Here is an 18,400-nt window from a genome sequence, read left to right as displayed (position 1 = left end):
AACCTTTTTCCCATATATCTAGTCATGCACCAACTTTTATTCCTGCTTTGATTCATAATCCATAGGTAGTTATAATTGTCACAAGACTTGATCTTGAAAGTACTTCATCAATTATGAAGTTAACGAGTGAATTTTTAAATTTTCAGCATTTGGGTGCTTGGCATTATGACTTTAAATAAAGTAGGCAAATGAGATGACCAATCAGCTACTTACTTAATGTAAATATAGAAAAATGAAAGTAAACTAATTACTGCAATATTGGAAATCAATTTGAGAATTCACATTCATGAATACTGGACTTCCTTCTACACTAAATATTTTGACTTATCCTCAAACAAAAAACAAAAAACAAAACTTTAGCTCCTAGCATGCTGAAAGATATATGCTATATGGTATTTCTTTTTAGCTTTTCTTCAGCGAATGTAAGGACATTATTTTCAGTATACCTAGAAGTATACTTGTTATTTAGGTGTTTGTTGGCTTATTGGTATCATACAATAATGTGACTTTAATGCAGTAATACAACTTTTAAAAACTATTTAGACTTTCTAAAGAACATCCATTTCAAATTTCATTCACACCTCACACTTCTGGGAATTGGTTAATATTTTTTCCTCCTTAACATTTACAGGAAGTGATACTCAGAGAAATTAACTTCCCCAAGTTTAGAAAGTTGGTAAATAGCAGAGCTTCTGACTCTGTAAGAAAGGCTACTTTATTCTAGATGAGGACTTCTTTGATATTATAATGCTTGCTACTCTTTACTCGACTTCTACATTTCACATGAAATATGCAAGTCAACACACAGTTTTTAATAATTTCTCTAAATCAGAAGTCCTTCAATCTAATGTGCACAGCAGTTCCTGTTGAACTCTTTTTAAATTGCCTGTTGTTGACCTCCACTCCCACTTCTCCCACATTCTGACTCAGATGTCTTTTCAGTTAGAGTATGTATGCTAAGAATTAAGTGATTCTGCATAGCCTTGATGAAGCACTGGAATAATTTAATCATTCTTCTCCTTCTTTCCCATAACCCTCACTAAAGAAAATACACTAGGCCTGTGGAGAAACTACATCAAAAGAGATACTCAATTTTGTTTGATTCTTTCTTTCCTAGGCAATATTATAATTCTTACTGCTCAAGATCAAGGTGGATTTGAAAACATGAAAGCCCTTATTATCTGGAAAATAGAAAGAAATCTTATCGATGAGGTTTTCCATTTAGAGTCAACCTTAAAATGAACAAAAATTATTTCATACACACACATGAGGCAGAGAGTGTGTTTTCCAAATATGTCATAAGAAATATAGTGTTATTGAGAATTTAGCATAAGAAAAAATAAGAAATTCTCTACCAGTTGTATATATTCTAGAATATATGGAACAGAGAATGTCTATCAAATTTTATCATATGTATAAAATGTGTATCTATGTATTAGTTTATCCTTTTGGAAAAATCCAAATTTGACAGTGGATGTCAGTGCTATTTTTGCTATTTGTGAGATTATGAAAAGTCTTAGACTGATTTTTGTCTTCATTTCTCATATTCTTTATTTCATGTTAGAAATAGGATTTTTATAATATTATGGAAGCCATTGTAATGCAATTTTGGCACATCAATTTTTCAGCAACTGCCATGTCATCACTAATGCTGTCAGCAGTAACCACATACTTCACCATTCATTATAGCTATATGGGTGAAATGTTTTTACAGCATAATTGACCACTGAATGCTTTTCAATTGCACTCATTTTCTGTGACCATCATTCACAGAAGTTGTCATCATCACTCTCATGAATCATCAAAAACTTTCTGTGTTATTTAAACATCATAGTATTTTTCAGGCTATGCCCTTGAAGGATTTAATCTTTTGAATATGTTGGTTTATGACAGAATTTGAAAAAAGAGCTGAACATTTAAAGATATTGATTCTATAAGAAAGGTCTCATATTCTTCAAGAAATCCCATTTGCTCCTAGGAAATAAAAACTTTAAAAGCACAGCTAATGAATAGGATTATATGATCATATTCTATCACAAACTTGGTGTTCAAGACTAAGACACATTTTGTAATGTGAACAGCATTAGACTCAGATTTAAGAAACTTCTACCTTAATCCTGTCTTACTTTCCCATAGAGTGACTTGGGCAGTTCAACCCTGTGGGCATTAATTCTTCAAAAGCAAGCTAAGTTTTAAAGTTCCTTTAAGGTTCTACAAGCACTCATTCAAACATAAAATAAAAGAAAGAAACCTGATATGGGAAATATATGATAGAGAACCCAATAAAGGTCCCTGCAATCTGGTAAGATTTGAATAGAGACTAGAAGGAAGTTACAGAGAAAATTGCAGACATATCTGAGAAAATTGACAAGACCCAAATTGTGTGGATTTATGATAAGCTTCCAACTTTAGTCTTTCCAAATAATAAAATATGTTCTAAACATATATCTCCAGATTTGCACACATTTTGATTTAAACTTACTACCAAGATGACATCAAATCTCTACTTTGAAATGCCATTTTACCATATTCCCAAATGACAGAAATTGTTATCGTATATTCACAATGCACGATGGATAGTTTAAAATTTAATTGTATTATTGATTAGAAATTTTTATATTTACTGTTTTTAACAATAATAATTCAGGGGAAGGAAGTAGTGTTTCATGGTTTTCTCTTTTTATTTTTGCCTGTTTCACTGTGTGCATACTAAACTGACTAAAAGACAACTAGTTCAGCCATTGAAATCTATTTTCTAGTAGTAAGAATTTTCTGTTTGAAATTTCTGAAAACATCTTTATTACAAGAATTTCTCTATAGTCATTATTTTTTTTTGGTCTGGTCGTGGGGCCTGAACTCTGGGCCTGGGCGCTGTCCCTCAGCTCTTCAGCTCAAAGCTAGCGCTCTACTACTTGAGCCACAGCTCCACTTCCGGCTTTTTTCTTTTTGCTTATGTGGTGCTGAGGAATCGAACCCAGGGCCTTGAGCATGCAAGGCAAGCGCTCTACTACTGAGCCACCGTCCCAGCCCAATATAGCCATTATTTTTTAAATGGTACGCTAACATCCACAATCTACAGGAACGGTGTTTTCCAAACAAATTTACTTATATAACATTCAACATATTATTCTTAATAGCCAACATTTTCTTTTGCTTAGGCATAAGCATCTACCAATAAGCACACTCCTAGGACTTCCTTTTAAAACAGAAATGGTAAGCAGAAAAGTGTCAATCTGATCCTATTTAAGTCAGCCCTGGTGGTTATTGCTGTGTTGACTTGGTAGCTCTCAGAGCTGTAAACTCTCACAGGCACTGTGTTCATATTTTCTTTTTAGAAGCTATAAAAGTAGGCATTTGTCTTGTTGAAAACTTACTGATGTGAAAGCTGTTACTTATATGACAGCACCATTAAGAATGGTGCTCAGTTCATTCAGTGAAGGAGGTAATCATTTGGGTAAAATTTGGGAAACTATTTATATCATACTGAGATAGATTGTCAGCATGGAGAATAAATCCATGTTCATGATAATATATATATATATATATATATATGTATATACACATGTATATATATACATATGTATATATAATTATATGTAAAAGCCATTTATGAAATGGGCATAGTCTAGAACTCTAGAAAACAAGTTTTCATAAGTTTAAATATCAAGTCAGAAAGTAAGTTGCTCTTTGCATTGTATGATTTATTTACAAGTGTGTTGTTTCAGTTTTGTAATAACAGATGATGCATGCAGCTCTAAAAGTTGCGTGAATAATTTTAATTTAAAATACATAAAATATTGAAACACTAAAAATATGTTTTGTATCACTTATCTTGACTTAAAATGACATTGATATATGCCCTATTCCTTAACAGTATAGATGCTATTTTTTAAACTGTTCCATAGTCACCTCCAAGAGTAATACTAAGGATAATGCTAAAGTTTTGTATGACTCTTCAACTATTTGATTTAAAATGTTATCATAATGCCTTTCCTCTACAAGACTAGCAGTATGACTTTGACTGAACTGATTCAACAGAGTATACAGAAATATGAAACCAGGAATGTCAGCTAGGAATAATGATACATAACAGATTCCAGACCACTGTAATCTAACCAGTATAGTAATTATTATGAAGCAGTCAGTTCTTGGAAAATTTGGGTATTATAAAAAATTTTACCTCCCTTATTTTTAATAATACTTTCTAAATACAAAAGCTTAATTTAGTGAATTACTGGCTTACATTATGAACTGTGATTTCAAGTCTGAGAATTTCCATTAAACAGATATATGGACATTAAGAGGAGTTATGAAAACTTCCTGAAGCATTTCCTTTATTTACACTTGAATAGGAGTCATTGATTACATTTTCAAGTTTTCTGTATATTTAACTTATACTATGAAAATTCACTTTATTGGCTTTTGGCTTAATCTTACTATTTTTATACCATACATTGTATCACTCCATATCAAAACATGATATGATTTAATCATGTGATTAAAATTCTACCACTGTATCATAAGAGTAATATTATAATTGAGATCGATCCATGAATGTTTCTTGATAAAGTATACTAAAATGGTATTCATTTTATACTTAACATCCACCTAGTAAGTATTGTAAAGGCAACTTTATAATATAAATAAAAGCAACTTTATAATGTGTGCACTGAGTGCAAACATTCTGGAAGCATTTTAATCTCAGTGTTTTTCTGATTATGGCACAAAATGATGCTAAATATTTCATTAATCTTGATAGAAATAAGTAATGTGGTTAAATAGAATACGTATGTGGTGTTTATCTCATTGTGGTTTGTGTGAATATAGCAATCTTGCATATGGGATACACATAAAACTCATTTCTAAAAACAGAAGTTTTAAAATAATCTTATTCAGAAGTTTTAAAATAATCTTATTCATAGTCCAATAGTATTTAATGTAAGTTAGAATGCGCTATGCAGCCCAACTTAGAGTGATTAGCTTCAATTCTAGTTTTACTTAAGTCCAGAGAATGGTTAAGAACCCAAACTCAGAATCAGACTGCTAGGGTTTCCCTGTCATCTTGGTTAATTAATATCTGTGACCTTGGCCCACTTCCTTCACTATTATGTCCTTATAGCTGTAATACAAACAATGACAGCAAAGAGATAATGTTAAAATTAAATAAAAGGTTTCAGAGTTCTGTATAAGGCACTTAGAATAGTAACTGACATATAACAAATACTCAGTAAAGATTATACACTATCCAACCTTGTTATTTATCTTCCTCTTTCTTTACCTTAAGGGCGCTTTTATATATATATATATATACATATATATATATATATCTACCTTATTTATTCTGATCTCAGATAGATTATTATTCAAAGTTTGTATTTGAGGTATTTCTGCTTTTGACCATTTCAGAGTAACTGTTATACAGTAGTCAATTACATATCTGGACAAGACAAATGGCGTTACTATTTTCCAGCAGTAGACCTTGAACAAAAGGAAACTCATAGATAATTCCTATGATTACCTAGCTCTCTATCTAATGACAATACCTGACATGAAGATAAAGAGCTATGAGCCAAATGGCATGCAATGGTCATGATGAACTGAGATGGTAAAGGTCAGAGTTTAGGTGAGAAGTGGCTGTACTCGGGGAGATGCATAGAATAAGAAGAGAGTTGTCTTAGGTTTTCTTTTTAAAGGAACCTCACAAATTTGTGGTTGAAAGATGGGCCTTCCATCTGAAGATGAGACCATCTGAAGTTTTCTAGAATCAACAAAAAATTTTTTTGGATTTAATAATTTTATTCTTTTATGGCAGTTGTTTTTTCATTTCTATTGCTCATTTTGATTTTTTATTGTGAAAATACACTGTGCAGAGGGGTTACAATTACATGAGTAAGGCAGTGAGTACATTTCTTATCAAGCATTGTTGCCTTCTCCTTTATTTCTCCTTCCAATCCCTTCCCATCTCCCCCCCAACCCCCCACTCCCGCACCAAAGTTGTAGAGTTTGTTTTTCAACATAACGTTTTGTACATCTCATTGTTGCAATGGGTCCACCTGTATCCCTATTTAAGCAATTTGTTTTTTCCCTTCCCCTGCACAAATTATACCAACATCAAATCAACAAAATTTTTATAGTAGATTATTTCTGTTGACTAAAAGTTAAGGGAAACCGGAGGACCAATGGCTCACACCTGTACTCTTAGCTCAGGAGTCTGAGATCTGAGGGTCACCGTTGAAAGCCAGCCCAGGCAGAAAAATCTGTGAGATTCATCTCTAATAAACCACCAGGAAACCGGAAGTGGCACTATGTCTCAAGGGGTAGAGTGCTCACCTTGAGCTGAAGAGCTGAGGGACAGCTCTCAGGCCCAGAGTTCAAGCTCCACCAATGACAAAAAAAAGAGAAAAAAGTTAAGGAAAAATACATAAATAGATAATGTTTATAAGTAATAAAAGAAAAACTTCATAAACCTTATAGAAAGTCAAGAATTTAACAAGAAAAATGGAATGATTCATTGGGAAGAGGGCTTAAAAGGATGTTAAAGAAGAATCAATTCGTAGTGGAAAAATACATTTTTTCTACATTATTCTCTTTCCCCAAAGGGTAGAACACAACTGTAATCTCACCACTTGGAAGTAAGAGGCAGGCAATGTTAGGAGTACTGAGAGTTTGAAGCCAGTCTTAACTATCTAGTGAGATTCTCTTTCAATAAAATGTGCAATCAGAGCAGGGGAGAAGAAAATCTTAAAAATGAACACAGTTTTAGGGACTTTGGCACAACATAAAATAATATGAAACATATATTTGGAATTCCAGAAAAATTTCTGTCCCAACAAAAGAGAGAACTCTAAAAATAGATCAGAATTCTCAAATTGAATGCAAAATACATAGTTACAATGTTTATGAACTTGCCAGGCACCAGTGGCTCACACCTGTATTCCTAATTCTATTCAGAGACTGAGACCTGAAGATCACAGTTACAAATCAGCCCATGCAGGAAAGTTCACAAGACTCTTACCTCACTAAGAAGCCAAAAGTAGAGCTGTGGTTCAAGTGGTAGAGGACTAGCTTTGATTAAAAAAAAACTAAGGGACAGCACTTATTCTTGAAGTTTAACCCTCAAAACTGACTCAGAAAAAAATCATGAAACCTAGAAAGTTTCAAACAATATAAATGCAAATTAAACAGGATCTAGGAACATGATAAACTGATGATAATCAAAGATAAAGAATGCTATTTTCATTCTGCTATTCATTTACATGCTCTTACAGTTCATTTAGGCATTTTTATGAACTCTTTTCTGTTGGTGATCATACTTTTACTTTTGATTTTTTTCCTGAAATTTAGTCCAGTATTGTTGCTGTCCCTTACTGTGAACATGCTGACAGTTGGAGAATCAATATTACCTTATTTTTTTATATTTCCTGTGTTTCTGAGATTTGCATATCTGAGGCCAAATCAGTGGTTAGGAGTATTCATCACCTGCAGTCACTTGGTTTAAGTGTTCTCAATGCTCAAGCAGGATTGTGGTTTTTGAGTGCATTTTCTCAATACTGGATGGAGAGAAGCTAGCTCAGTAGCCAAATTTTCATCCACATTTTTTTTTTGGCAGACATGGGGCTTAAACTCTGGGCCTGAGCGCTGTCCCTTAGCTCTTCAGCTCAAGGCGAGCGCTCCACCACTTAAGCCACAGTGCCACTTCCGGTTTTCTGGTGGTGTATTGGAGATAAGAGTCTCAGAGACTTTTCTGTCCAGGCTGGCTTTGAACCGTGATCTTCATATCTCAGTATCCTGAGTAGTTAGGATTACAGGCGTGAGCCACTGATGCCCAGCTTCCATTACATCTTCAGGGTATCACCCTTATCTCCAGCACCACTCAACTACGGGAGAACTAACTAGTCTCTTGTTGCTCCTAGTATATGGGAGGTTGTTATGTATATGTTGAAGGTAGGGCCATTCAAAGATGAGCTGTTCTGGTTTGTGAACCTTTCACCTTCTAAGTGTACCTTCTTTTGTACTGGAAGCCATTGCAAGCCACAAGCAGCTTTGCAATCTGTGGATCTGGTAGTTTCCCATATTCTACAAAGTCCCTCAAGTTTGTGCCCCCCCATCCCCAATCAGCAATCATGTAAGTCTGGGAGTACTCAGATAGTGGAGGGAGCAAATTGAGTATTGAGAACTCAAGGATTGATAGTCTTCTGGTCTCAGTGATTTCAAATCCTGCCCCAACATTTATGAAGCTGTGATGGGGAGGAAGCTTGAAGAAAAACACATGATCCCTGGATCTTGTGCTCAGAGCTTTCAGTCTTTCTTCTCAACAACTACCACAACAAGTAAGCAGCTCCTGGAGCCTCTGCCCTCTGCTAGCCATAGTGTTGATGATGTTCTCAAAGTGATCCTAAGACAATGGAATATGGTTGTAGCCAGGAAGGGCAGGGCCACTGACCACCACATCCTTCAACACCATCCTTCAATACCATCAGTATCTAGACTTACTAGCCGACTTACATCAGAAACTTTCCCTCTCCATGTCCATCTCCTATGGCTGTCTCCCACCCAGACACTATGTCAGGGTGTTCCAAAAATTTCCATACTACAATTATTCCTTGGTTTTCAAGTCTCCAGTGTGTTTCGGTGCCAAATTCTACCTGGAGGCAAATACTGCAGTTACTGAAGCTAGAGCATTCTGCCAAACACAGGTTTGGTGCTGCATTTCCACTATGATCTTCAATTCATGAAACTTACTCTTACCAAGGAGAGTTGGGTTGCCTTCCCTGTGTTAGCTCTAATCTGCTTAAACTTCTCAATATGTACATGTCAGATCTTCTCCGTCTCCATAACTACCTCTCCAGACCAGTTTTCTTCCAAACACTGTGGTCTAGTATCCGACATCTCCTTGAACTGTCATTGCTCAGTCTCCACTTCTGACAGGAAGACTCACAGCCAGCCAGCAGTTCTTGCAGCTGGAGCACTCTACATAAATTTCCAGCTGCTAAACTTCTTATTTCAAACACTCTTACCTGAATATCTCAGTCTCAGACAATAGGCTTTTTCCCAAGATGATGCCTCACTATAGTGAGGGGAGCAGAAAAAGTGCCTTTCTTGTCCGATGTTAAACTGTCACAACTGTCATTGTTCCATTAAATCTCCTTGCTGGGTTTTGGACTTGAGAGAGGTGTAGGCTTTCCCTGAAGCTAACTTACCTGTCACTTAGTAGAGGCTTCAGCTTCCTCAATCCTGGCAAGCCAAGCCTAGAGTTGCATACTGCTTCCCAATTTAATTTGTAAGCCTTGTCCTTCTTTTATGGTCCCCAGAGCTCTTCATCACTTTCTCCCTTCTGAATATATTCTCTCTTTTGTTACACGGATTTCCTATTTGTAAGTTCAGGTAGACAAAGCTTATATTCATATCTTGCCCTAATGCCAAGAAATGGAGGTGAAATAAAGTTTATATTTGATAGTATTGCCATCTACTGCTGAACCACTGTATTCTTACCCATTCAAACACTTTCTGCACATGAACAAGTAGAATATTGTTATCTAGTTGCTCATATACCTCAAATGCTTCATCAACATTTACACTCAAATAATACACTATGTTCCATGTATTTTCTTCAATTTCAAAAGTACTCTAATGTCCCATATTCTCAGCATTTTGCTTTTTTATCTGTTAAATTCATGCTAAGTTTTTTATGGGGTTTTACTGTGTACCATTCAGTGAATACAAGTTATCCTAGTAAAATAGTAATATTTTTCTGATACATTATAATTCTTGAAAAAAATATTTTTTCTCATACTGGACCCATGGTGAACATACAGTAAAATTATAATCCAAGATTATGTTTATATCAATTATTTAAATGCATGTAAAGAAATTGGTCTCCATAGTTAAGCAAGTATTTGGTTAACTACTGTGTGACTAAGTAACAGTTGTTAAGTTTTCAAATTAGGTAGTTAATTAAAATAATGAATCATACTCTTTACATGACTAATATGATCTTTGCAGAAAAATGCCTGCTTGTAACATATTTCTCAAAGTTGTGTATCAAGTGTGATATTCTTAAAATGGATGTTTAAATTTATATAGATAAGTCTATGTCTTTAAACTATCAGAAGTAACAAGTGTAGGCTGGGCTCGAGTGGCTCAGATCTCAGGAGGCTGAGATCTGAGGATCTCGGTTCAAAGCCAGCCCGGGTAGAAAAGTCCTTGAAACTCTTATCTCCAATAAACCACCAGAAAACTGGAAGTGGTGCTGTAGCACAAGTGGTAGAGCACTCGCCTTGAGCTGAAGAGCTGAGGGAGAGCGCTCAGCCCCAGAGTTCAAACCCCATGACGGACAAAAAAAAAGTAACAAGTGTAAAATCCTTTAAGTTAATGCTGGTGCTGTATGTGCCTTTCTTTTTCCTGAATATAATGTATATCACTAAAACTTTCAAATAATTAAATTTAATGAATTTATTAATGAAATATCACAGTGCAACTTATTTGAACAATTAACCTATGCTTACAAAATGAATGATAGATTGTATAAAAGGCCATGTCTGGGACAGGGTACTGGTGGAAGGAATAAGGGTGAACAGAGAAGGTGAAGGAACATGAATATGGGTCAAAATATTTTATTCCACGTGCAAAAATGGAACAATGAAGTTTGTTGATATCAATTTGGGAAAAGAGCTCATGGGAAAGTGGGAGCAGGTGTCTCTAATCAAGGTACATGGTATACATATATGAGCATGCTCAAATGAACCCCCCTTGTACAACTAACTGATGCTAATTGTCAAATACTTCAACGAGGGCTTTTATCTGACCCAGGTAATTGGATATGCATTGTATAAAAAGTATTTATGATATGCTTAGATATGCTAAGAAGGGAAATTTTAACTGTTTTATCTAAGTCTCTCATTCAAATTCAATATCATCAGGCTCTTCTTCATGTCCTCCATACATATTTTTTCTGTTGACAGCTAGTTCACAAAATTATCAACATTTACTCATATAATATGTATGAAATTATATAGCCTATTATAAACATTAGTTTCAGTATGCAAATGGAAATAGCACCCCTAGCAATAATCCAATTCAGAAAATCAAACTATATCACAATCTTTTTCTCTTCAGAAAATACACATATCCAATTATGGATGCATAGAGTACAACTATCAAAAATTACTTCAATTGTTATTTAAGAATGATGGTTTTAATAACAACTAGATTTGCTTGTTTCTGCTTGTATTCAGCTTAACAGCTTTTTCCATGTTCTTTGTTGGTATTTGGAATTATTTTTGCATGCATATGCATATACAGATGCATGAAATTCTTTCCAATTTTATTATTTTAATAATAATAAATTTAATATCATATAACTTGATCAATATCCCCTTTTTCATTATTTACATATGCTACTGTAAATAATTTTATATACAACTAGGTTTGCTTGATTCTGTTTGTATTCAGCTTTGGGCTTTCTTTTTCAATATTTTAATGTTTTTCTTTGAAAGAATAAGCTATGCACATGGTCCAAAAGTCAAAATTTCTCCAAGGGTCTTAAATTCACCTGAGCTCATCACTGGAAATATCTACAAGCATTTTCAAATTTTTCTTTCCTGTTTCTCATTTGAGTGTGTGTGTGTGTGTGTGTGTACACACATATCATTATTTAACAACTATTTTGAAAAGAGTTGTTTTTAAATACTTGTGACTTAACTGATTTTATATTTTGAATTTTTCCAAACATGTGGTAGAATAAGTACCAAACAGCTAACAGCTCTTCCTAATATGGTTTCTTCACAGGAAGAATGGAGATGTGCATGAATATACCTCAGTGTTCTTCACTTTTGAACTTTGTTGGAAGCGAATTGTGAAAATAATCTCTGAAATAATTTAACAGTCTGAAGTGTGACCTTTCATTTTACTCAAGAGACTTTGCTGATCAGAACATGTTTACTACCATTTCAAATTTCAATATTCTTACAGCCAATCTTTTGTTTCTCTCTTTCTACAGCTGCTTGACAAGTACAGTGGTGCTCTGAAAACCGAAGGTGGAGCTTTGGGAGGACCTATAGAGAAAACGCCTAAAAGATCTGATAAACCAATCTGGAGACCAGCAAAGGGATCTGCAGCAGCACCTGGAGGAGGACAAGCTGTGAAATCTGAACTAGGCCTTTCTATAAATCCTGGAAAAGGACGGGCTGAGAGACAGGCTAGGGGACATCCTCTGAGTCCTACAAGAGGAGTTGCTGTGAATCCAGCAAGAAGCTATGATGTGCGCTTTGTAAGGAGCCGATCTGTGAGTCCTTCAAAACTTCCTGCTGTGAGTCCTTCAAAAGGTCGTACTGTGAATCCTTCAAAAGGCCGTGCTGTGAATCCTTCAAGAGGCCGTGCTGTGAGTCCTCCAAGAGGCCGTGCTGTGAATCCTTCAAGAGGCTACGCTGTGAGTCCTCCAAGAGTCCAAGCCATGAATCCTTCAAGAGGCCGTGCTGTGAGTCCTCCAAGAGGCCGAGTTGTGATTCCTTTAAGAGGCCGTACTGTCAGTCCTCCAAGAGGCTATGCTCTCAGTCCTCCAAGAGGCCGTGCTGTGAGTCCTGCAAAAGCACCTGCTAAGAGACATAGTAGGGAACGTGCTTTGAGTCTGGGAAGAGGATGTGTTGAGAGAAAAGGTAGGCGCTGTACCGTGAGTCCTCCAAGAAGACATGCTGTGCGTCCTAAACAGGAATGTGCTCTGGGGCCTGCTTTCATAAGACCTCCCACAACATATGAAGGGAAACTCATTCTGGGCTCTGCAATTGGAGTTACTGTGAGGCCAGCAGAAGGATTTGCTGAGGAAACTTCTAGAAATGCAAAACGATCTGGCCGGTAAGTTTCATGTGTCTTTTTATATTAACACATCCAATGCATTTCTGTAAAATATGATTGCATTCTTTCATGCATACATTTATCTCTAAGTGTGAAGGGTAATACATTTTATGCAAAAATGATCTTAAGGACTTTAAATAACGGATCTTATACCTTGTAATATTTTTTAAAAGTTCCTCTTAGTAAAAGGGACTTTTACATTTGAAGTGTAGCTTCATCTTTCCTTCAAATGTAGCTTCATCTTTCCTTAATTTAGGAAATAAGAAGAGAAAAACATATCAGATTTGATAGTTCTATAAACAGATAAAACATCTAAAAAATGATAACTCTATCTTCCAGAAAAATAATCATCAGGTCAAAACATTCCCCTAGAGCAAATGTTGGAAACATTACATTGCCATGTTTAATATTCAAGAAGCAACAATATCTATACATAAATGAAAAAATTATATCGAAAGGAGACTACATAGACAATCTAAACAACAACGTTAACTTCTGGTCTATTTTCCATTTGAGCAATATTATAACGATTCAAAATTCACTAAAATACCCAGCGTCTTTCAAGTTTTCATTTATTTTCCTTTATGTAATGATATCCTATATAGAAAATCTCACTAAAATTATACAACACAAAACAATGTTTGCTTTATTGATTTTAGTCAATGTTTCATGGTTTCAGTGTATCGAAAAGAAAATATTTAGAATTAAGTTTCTAATGTAAAATAGCACTATTTCTCTACCACATTCTAAATCAGGTTTCTGAACTACAGCCCAGCTCTACATTTTTTGAAACATTCTTCTCTTTGAGAGAAATTCTCTGAGTATTTATACTTTTAAGTCTCTCATACTATAGAGAAAAGTCAGCATTTTGTTGTTGTTATTTGAGACAAGGTCTCACTATATAGCCCTGGAACTCTCTCTGAAGGTCAGGCTAGCTTCCAACTTACCATTCTCCTGACTCATCTTCCTGAGTGTCAGGATGATGGGTACATAGCATCATGCTTAGTCAAAGCTCTCAATTTAGAGAATAAATTTGTTGTGAAGCCATCTCAGAAAAATCTTATCTTCCTCCTGAAGAAATGGAAAATATAGCAGAACTAAAACTATGCATTGTTTAGCATAATAATAAGGAACCTCTCTATTTTACAGAAACCATTTTATTCATATATTAAAATGCCTTAAAGAGCTTTACAATGTCGATGCGGGGTGGGGGGTGAAGGGGGGGAAGGAGAAGGATTGGGATTGGGGGGGAGGGGGGAGGCTGGGAAGGGATGTGAAGGGTAAACAAAAGGAAGAGGCTGCAATGCTTGGTAAGAAATGTACGCATTATCCTGCCCATGTAATTGTAACCCCTCTGTACAGTATGTTCACAAATAAAATAAAATTAAATTTTAAAAAATGCCTTAAAATGAACAATCTGTAGTATAAACATTTAACTCTTGATAAACCTTCTAATATAAAACAAATGATTGAAAGGTGCAGACACACTAGCTTCTAAATTTAGTTTTTAATTCACATAGTCAACTCAAGAGATATTGATTTATCATTTACCTCAAAACTTCATAGATATTAATTAGAACCTCGCCCATTTGACACTCTGAGTTTAATAAAGTAGGTATTACCAGTGAGCTTTCACTGTGATCATGCTATGTAACATGATCCCCAAATCTCAATTATTTAAAACAGAAGTAAAGTCAGGTACTGATGACTCCAACCTGTAATAGCTATTCAGGAGGCTAAGATTTGAGAACCAGGATTCAAACTAACCCAGGCAAGAAAGTCTGTGAGAATCTTATCTCCAATTAACTAGGAAAAAATAAAAAGCCAAAAGTAGAACTGTAGCTCAAGCATTAGAGTGTCCACCTTGAGCAAAAATGTTAAGGGAGAGTGCCCAGGCCATGAGTTCAAGTCCCAGTACTAGTACACACACACACACAAATATTCTTTATTCACAAGTCTGTGGCTCAGTAAAGTAGCTCTATTCAGGTCTAGTTTGGTTCCAGTTCTACCCCATAATTACTCTTAATTTATGACCCAAGCTAACAAGGAAAACTACCACTTACATGAGATGCAGCATTCTTATGGCAGATGGAAGGAACCGAAGAGGCCAAATTGTATCAGATGTTTAAAACTTTGATGCAGAATACCGGTCACTTTTCGTTGACCAGAGGAAATCTCATGACCAAATCTTACAATAGAGCAGAAAACTATACCCTTGTTTCACAAAGTCTTAATGAGTCATAAAAATATGTAACCTGAGGATGGCCATTTTCAATAATATTTAAATTTTGGCTGTGAAGATGCTTTGAGTTCATTGTAATTATGAGATATTTTATGACCTGCCTAGATATATCATTGCAACTGTGCTGTTTGTGAGCAGAGCAGCCTATATTCTAAAAGAGAAGTGAACATTTTATATTTTTTCTAAATACTAGAAAATTCTTGGTAAACAATATTATCTAATTACAAGTTGATGATATGAACTACCATCAAATATTTACACAATTGGTATATAACACAATTGATATACAGCACCAAGTTCTGCTTGCATTACATTATTCCATTGACTATTCTTATTCTTACCCAATTAATTTATTACCATTGAATGTAAATGATTGATTAATCATTATTTAACTTAATTTAAGTGCACATATTCATAGTACTGTCATTAAAGAAGTGAATATTTGCTGTTTACACATTTTGTCCAATATTAATTTTTAACAAAAATTATCACTAGAGATTCTTGAATGCTTTTCAAGTCATGTGACAAGTGGGATAATTTTTCTCTTTTAAGAAACTCATACACATACACACACACACACACACACACACACACACACACACACACACACACACAGAGTAATATGTCAAAACACCAGGCTTTTCTCTCTCCATTTTGTTTCATCTATTTTTCTTTTTTTTTTATTGTGAAAATACTGTACAGAGGAGTTACAATTACATGGGCAAGATAATGAGTACATTTCTTATCAAGCATTGTAGCCTCCTCCTTTGTTTCCCCTTCCCATCCTTTCCCATCCTCCCCCCACTCCCCTACCCAATCTTCCTCCCCCCCTAACAAATTTGTAAAGTTCGTTTTTCCACATAATGACTTGTACATCTCATTGTTGCAATGGATCCACCTGTATCCCTATTTAAACGATTTGTTTTTTCCCTTCCCCTCCACAAATTTGTGCTAGGCTTGGAGCTTGAAATCAGGGCCTATGCACTGTTCCTGAGACATTTTGCTCAAAGCTAGTGATCTACCCCAAGATCCACAGCTCCCACTACTGGCTTTTTTGTGCTCAATTTGAGATAAGGCTCTCACAAACTTTCCTGTCCAGGCTGGCTTTGAACCATGATCCTCAGATCTCAGCCTCCTGAGTAGCTAGGATTACAGGAATGAGCCACTATGCCGACCTCTCCATTTCTTTTCTAATTTTTTCACAAGTCTGTGGCTCAGTTAAGGTTTTTCTACTCAGGTCTAATTTGGTGTGGAAGGCAGGCCCAGGATTGTTTCTAAGGTTTGATTTTATACATAACTACATAACAGTTTATTTCTATTTACACCTGAACTTTTGCAGGGAAGATAATAATGGGTGTTTGCCTTCTTGAAATCATGTCTTAAACTTGTACTGTTTTGTGAATTTGATTTCTGGGTCATAGTTTCCTAAATTTTAAGACTTGCTTTTTTCTTTCCATTAGGTCTTCTGATAACAATGAAGATGAAAGCAATTCTTCAATTTTGACGGTAAAATTTGTACAAATATTTCTGTAGTCACTTTTTTTCTACTATGATTACATTGAGACCACACTTTCACAATCATTCATTTAGATTCACTTTGTTCTAGTTGGTGCATAATATTCATACAAAATTATAAAAGGTAATTGTGTACATTTACTGAAAGAAGTTTAGAAGGTTGTACACTAAATTATTCACCTTAGAAAAAGAAATAATACAATATTCACCATTTATTACTTATACTTCTATTTTGTTTGAATATTTTTATAAATACTTTACCATGTATTTATACTATTTTTATAATTTAAAAATCACTAACCAAAGGTAGCCTATAAATACAAGTACATGAAAATAGTTGGCTATCCTAGCATGTGTTTCATAAACACTTAAAATACCATGGATTATATTTTTTCTTATTTTTAAGGAAGAAATGAATGCTACAAACAAATGCTAAATTCACAAAGCATGGCTGGATAAAGATAGATGGCTGAACTTACCCTATTTATCTTAACTGTCTCCTGCTGTAATTTCTATCATAGGAGAATCTGGGGTGTGCTTTTTACCTACATGAAATAAAGAGTGGCAATGTGATTAAACAAACAAAAAATATGGCAGCAGAATTGTTGCCTGGCATGTAATGAACAGAGTTTGGGGAAAATATTACTTTTTCATCTCATTTCTTGCTATCATTTTGTGAAAATTTCTATTTTCCTTTTTCCTGTGAAGGACTTACACTTTTTGTTTTTATATTTGCACGGGACAGCAATTTTAATTTGCTATAGTTAAACTAAACATATCACTCATTACTTGTTCTCACTGAGCTAAAAACAATCCTACTAATAAAAGAAGACATGAATTTGATTAGGTAGTTTATATAGGCATGATTGAAATCAGAAGCATTCCATCTAATTTCTACCCCCCAAAGAATTTATTTCAAATGAAAATAATCCTGATGTTAACAAAAGAATGCACACAACAATGTAGAGAATTTTATAAGAATGGGCATATCCTGCTTTTAATAAAACTCAAATATTGAATGACACCAATATTTAATTTAATTGAAAGTGACATTGCAGTACAAAAATTCTGAGTTAATGTTCTAGCCAGAGGCACCATCTATAATGAGAGAATAGAATTGCATCCCTGTATTTCCCAATGCAGCTATGTTCAAAATCCAAATCAGTCTAGCTTATGTAGCAGAGTCTAAGTACTTGAGTGGACATATGTGTATAAGCAAGAGAGTGTGTAGAAACCTATGAATCCCGATGTTAGACCCATAAAATGGTACTTCCATGCATGAATTTTCACTATTACAAGGGATGGATTGTGGAAGCCACTTAAAAATAAAAGAAAATTTTATTTATTCCATCCTGAATGTCCAAACCAAAGACTCTGCATCAAATGAACTTACTTTTATGTAACTAACATGCTATTAGCTCACAGAAACTTTCTCTTAATAATATATATTTTCCTAAAAGTAGTGACACGAAGCTCTGAATGGACCATCATAGTTCTTATTTTGATAGTGCATGCAAATGCTGATTTTTTTAAAGAAAGCATGTACAGATGGGTGTCATTATGAATGTAACTAAATTCTTCAAAATGAATTACTCAGTTCTACAAATATATAACAAGAACCCTGATAATTGTTTACATGTCTCATCATTGATGGAGGAGGCAAGGCAACCAGGAAAAGTAAGCTTGAAGAAATAATATATCAGAAAGTGAAGGAAGATCATATGGAACCTAGGTGAAGGACATGGAGATGTGGGGAAGTGAATAGAGATGGAGCAATTAAAGTGGAGAAAATAA

At 34.8% G+C, this 18,400-nt stretch overlaps 1 protein-coding gene across 1 annotated transcript in view; it reads left to right on the top strand.

Annotated features, from left to right (window-relative positions):
- Positions 1 to 18,400, top strand: part of LOC105992149 — a 139,328-nt gene that overhangs the window by 99,076 nt on the left and 21,852 nt on the right. Inside the window, exons 8-9 of the mRNA XM_013024973.1 lie at positions 11,999 to 12,849; positions 16,552 to 16,597. Coding sequence (XP_012880427.1) covers positions 11,999 to 12,849; positions 16,552 to 16,597 — 897 coding nt within the window. The remainder of the gene's footprint in view (positions 1 to 11,998; positions 12,850 to 16,551; positions 16,598 to 18,400) is intronic.

The sequence above is a fragment of the Dipodomys ordii genome, unplaced genomic scaffold (genome assembly GCF_000151885.1).
Source record: "Dipodomys ordii isolate 6190 unplaced genomic scaffold, Dord_2.0 Scaffold80, whole genome shotgun sequence".
In the NCBI taxonomy this organism is placed as follows: Eukaryota; Metazoa; Chordata; class Mammalia; order Rodentia; family Heteromyidae; genus Dipodomys; species Dipodomys ordii.
The sequence above is the reverse complement of the archived record's forward strand: the minus strand, read 5'-3'. Positions and strand labels throughout refer to the sequence as shown.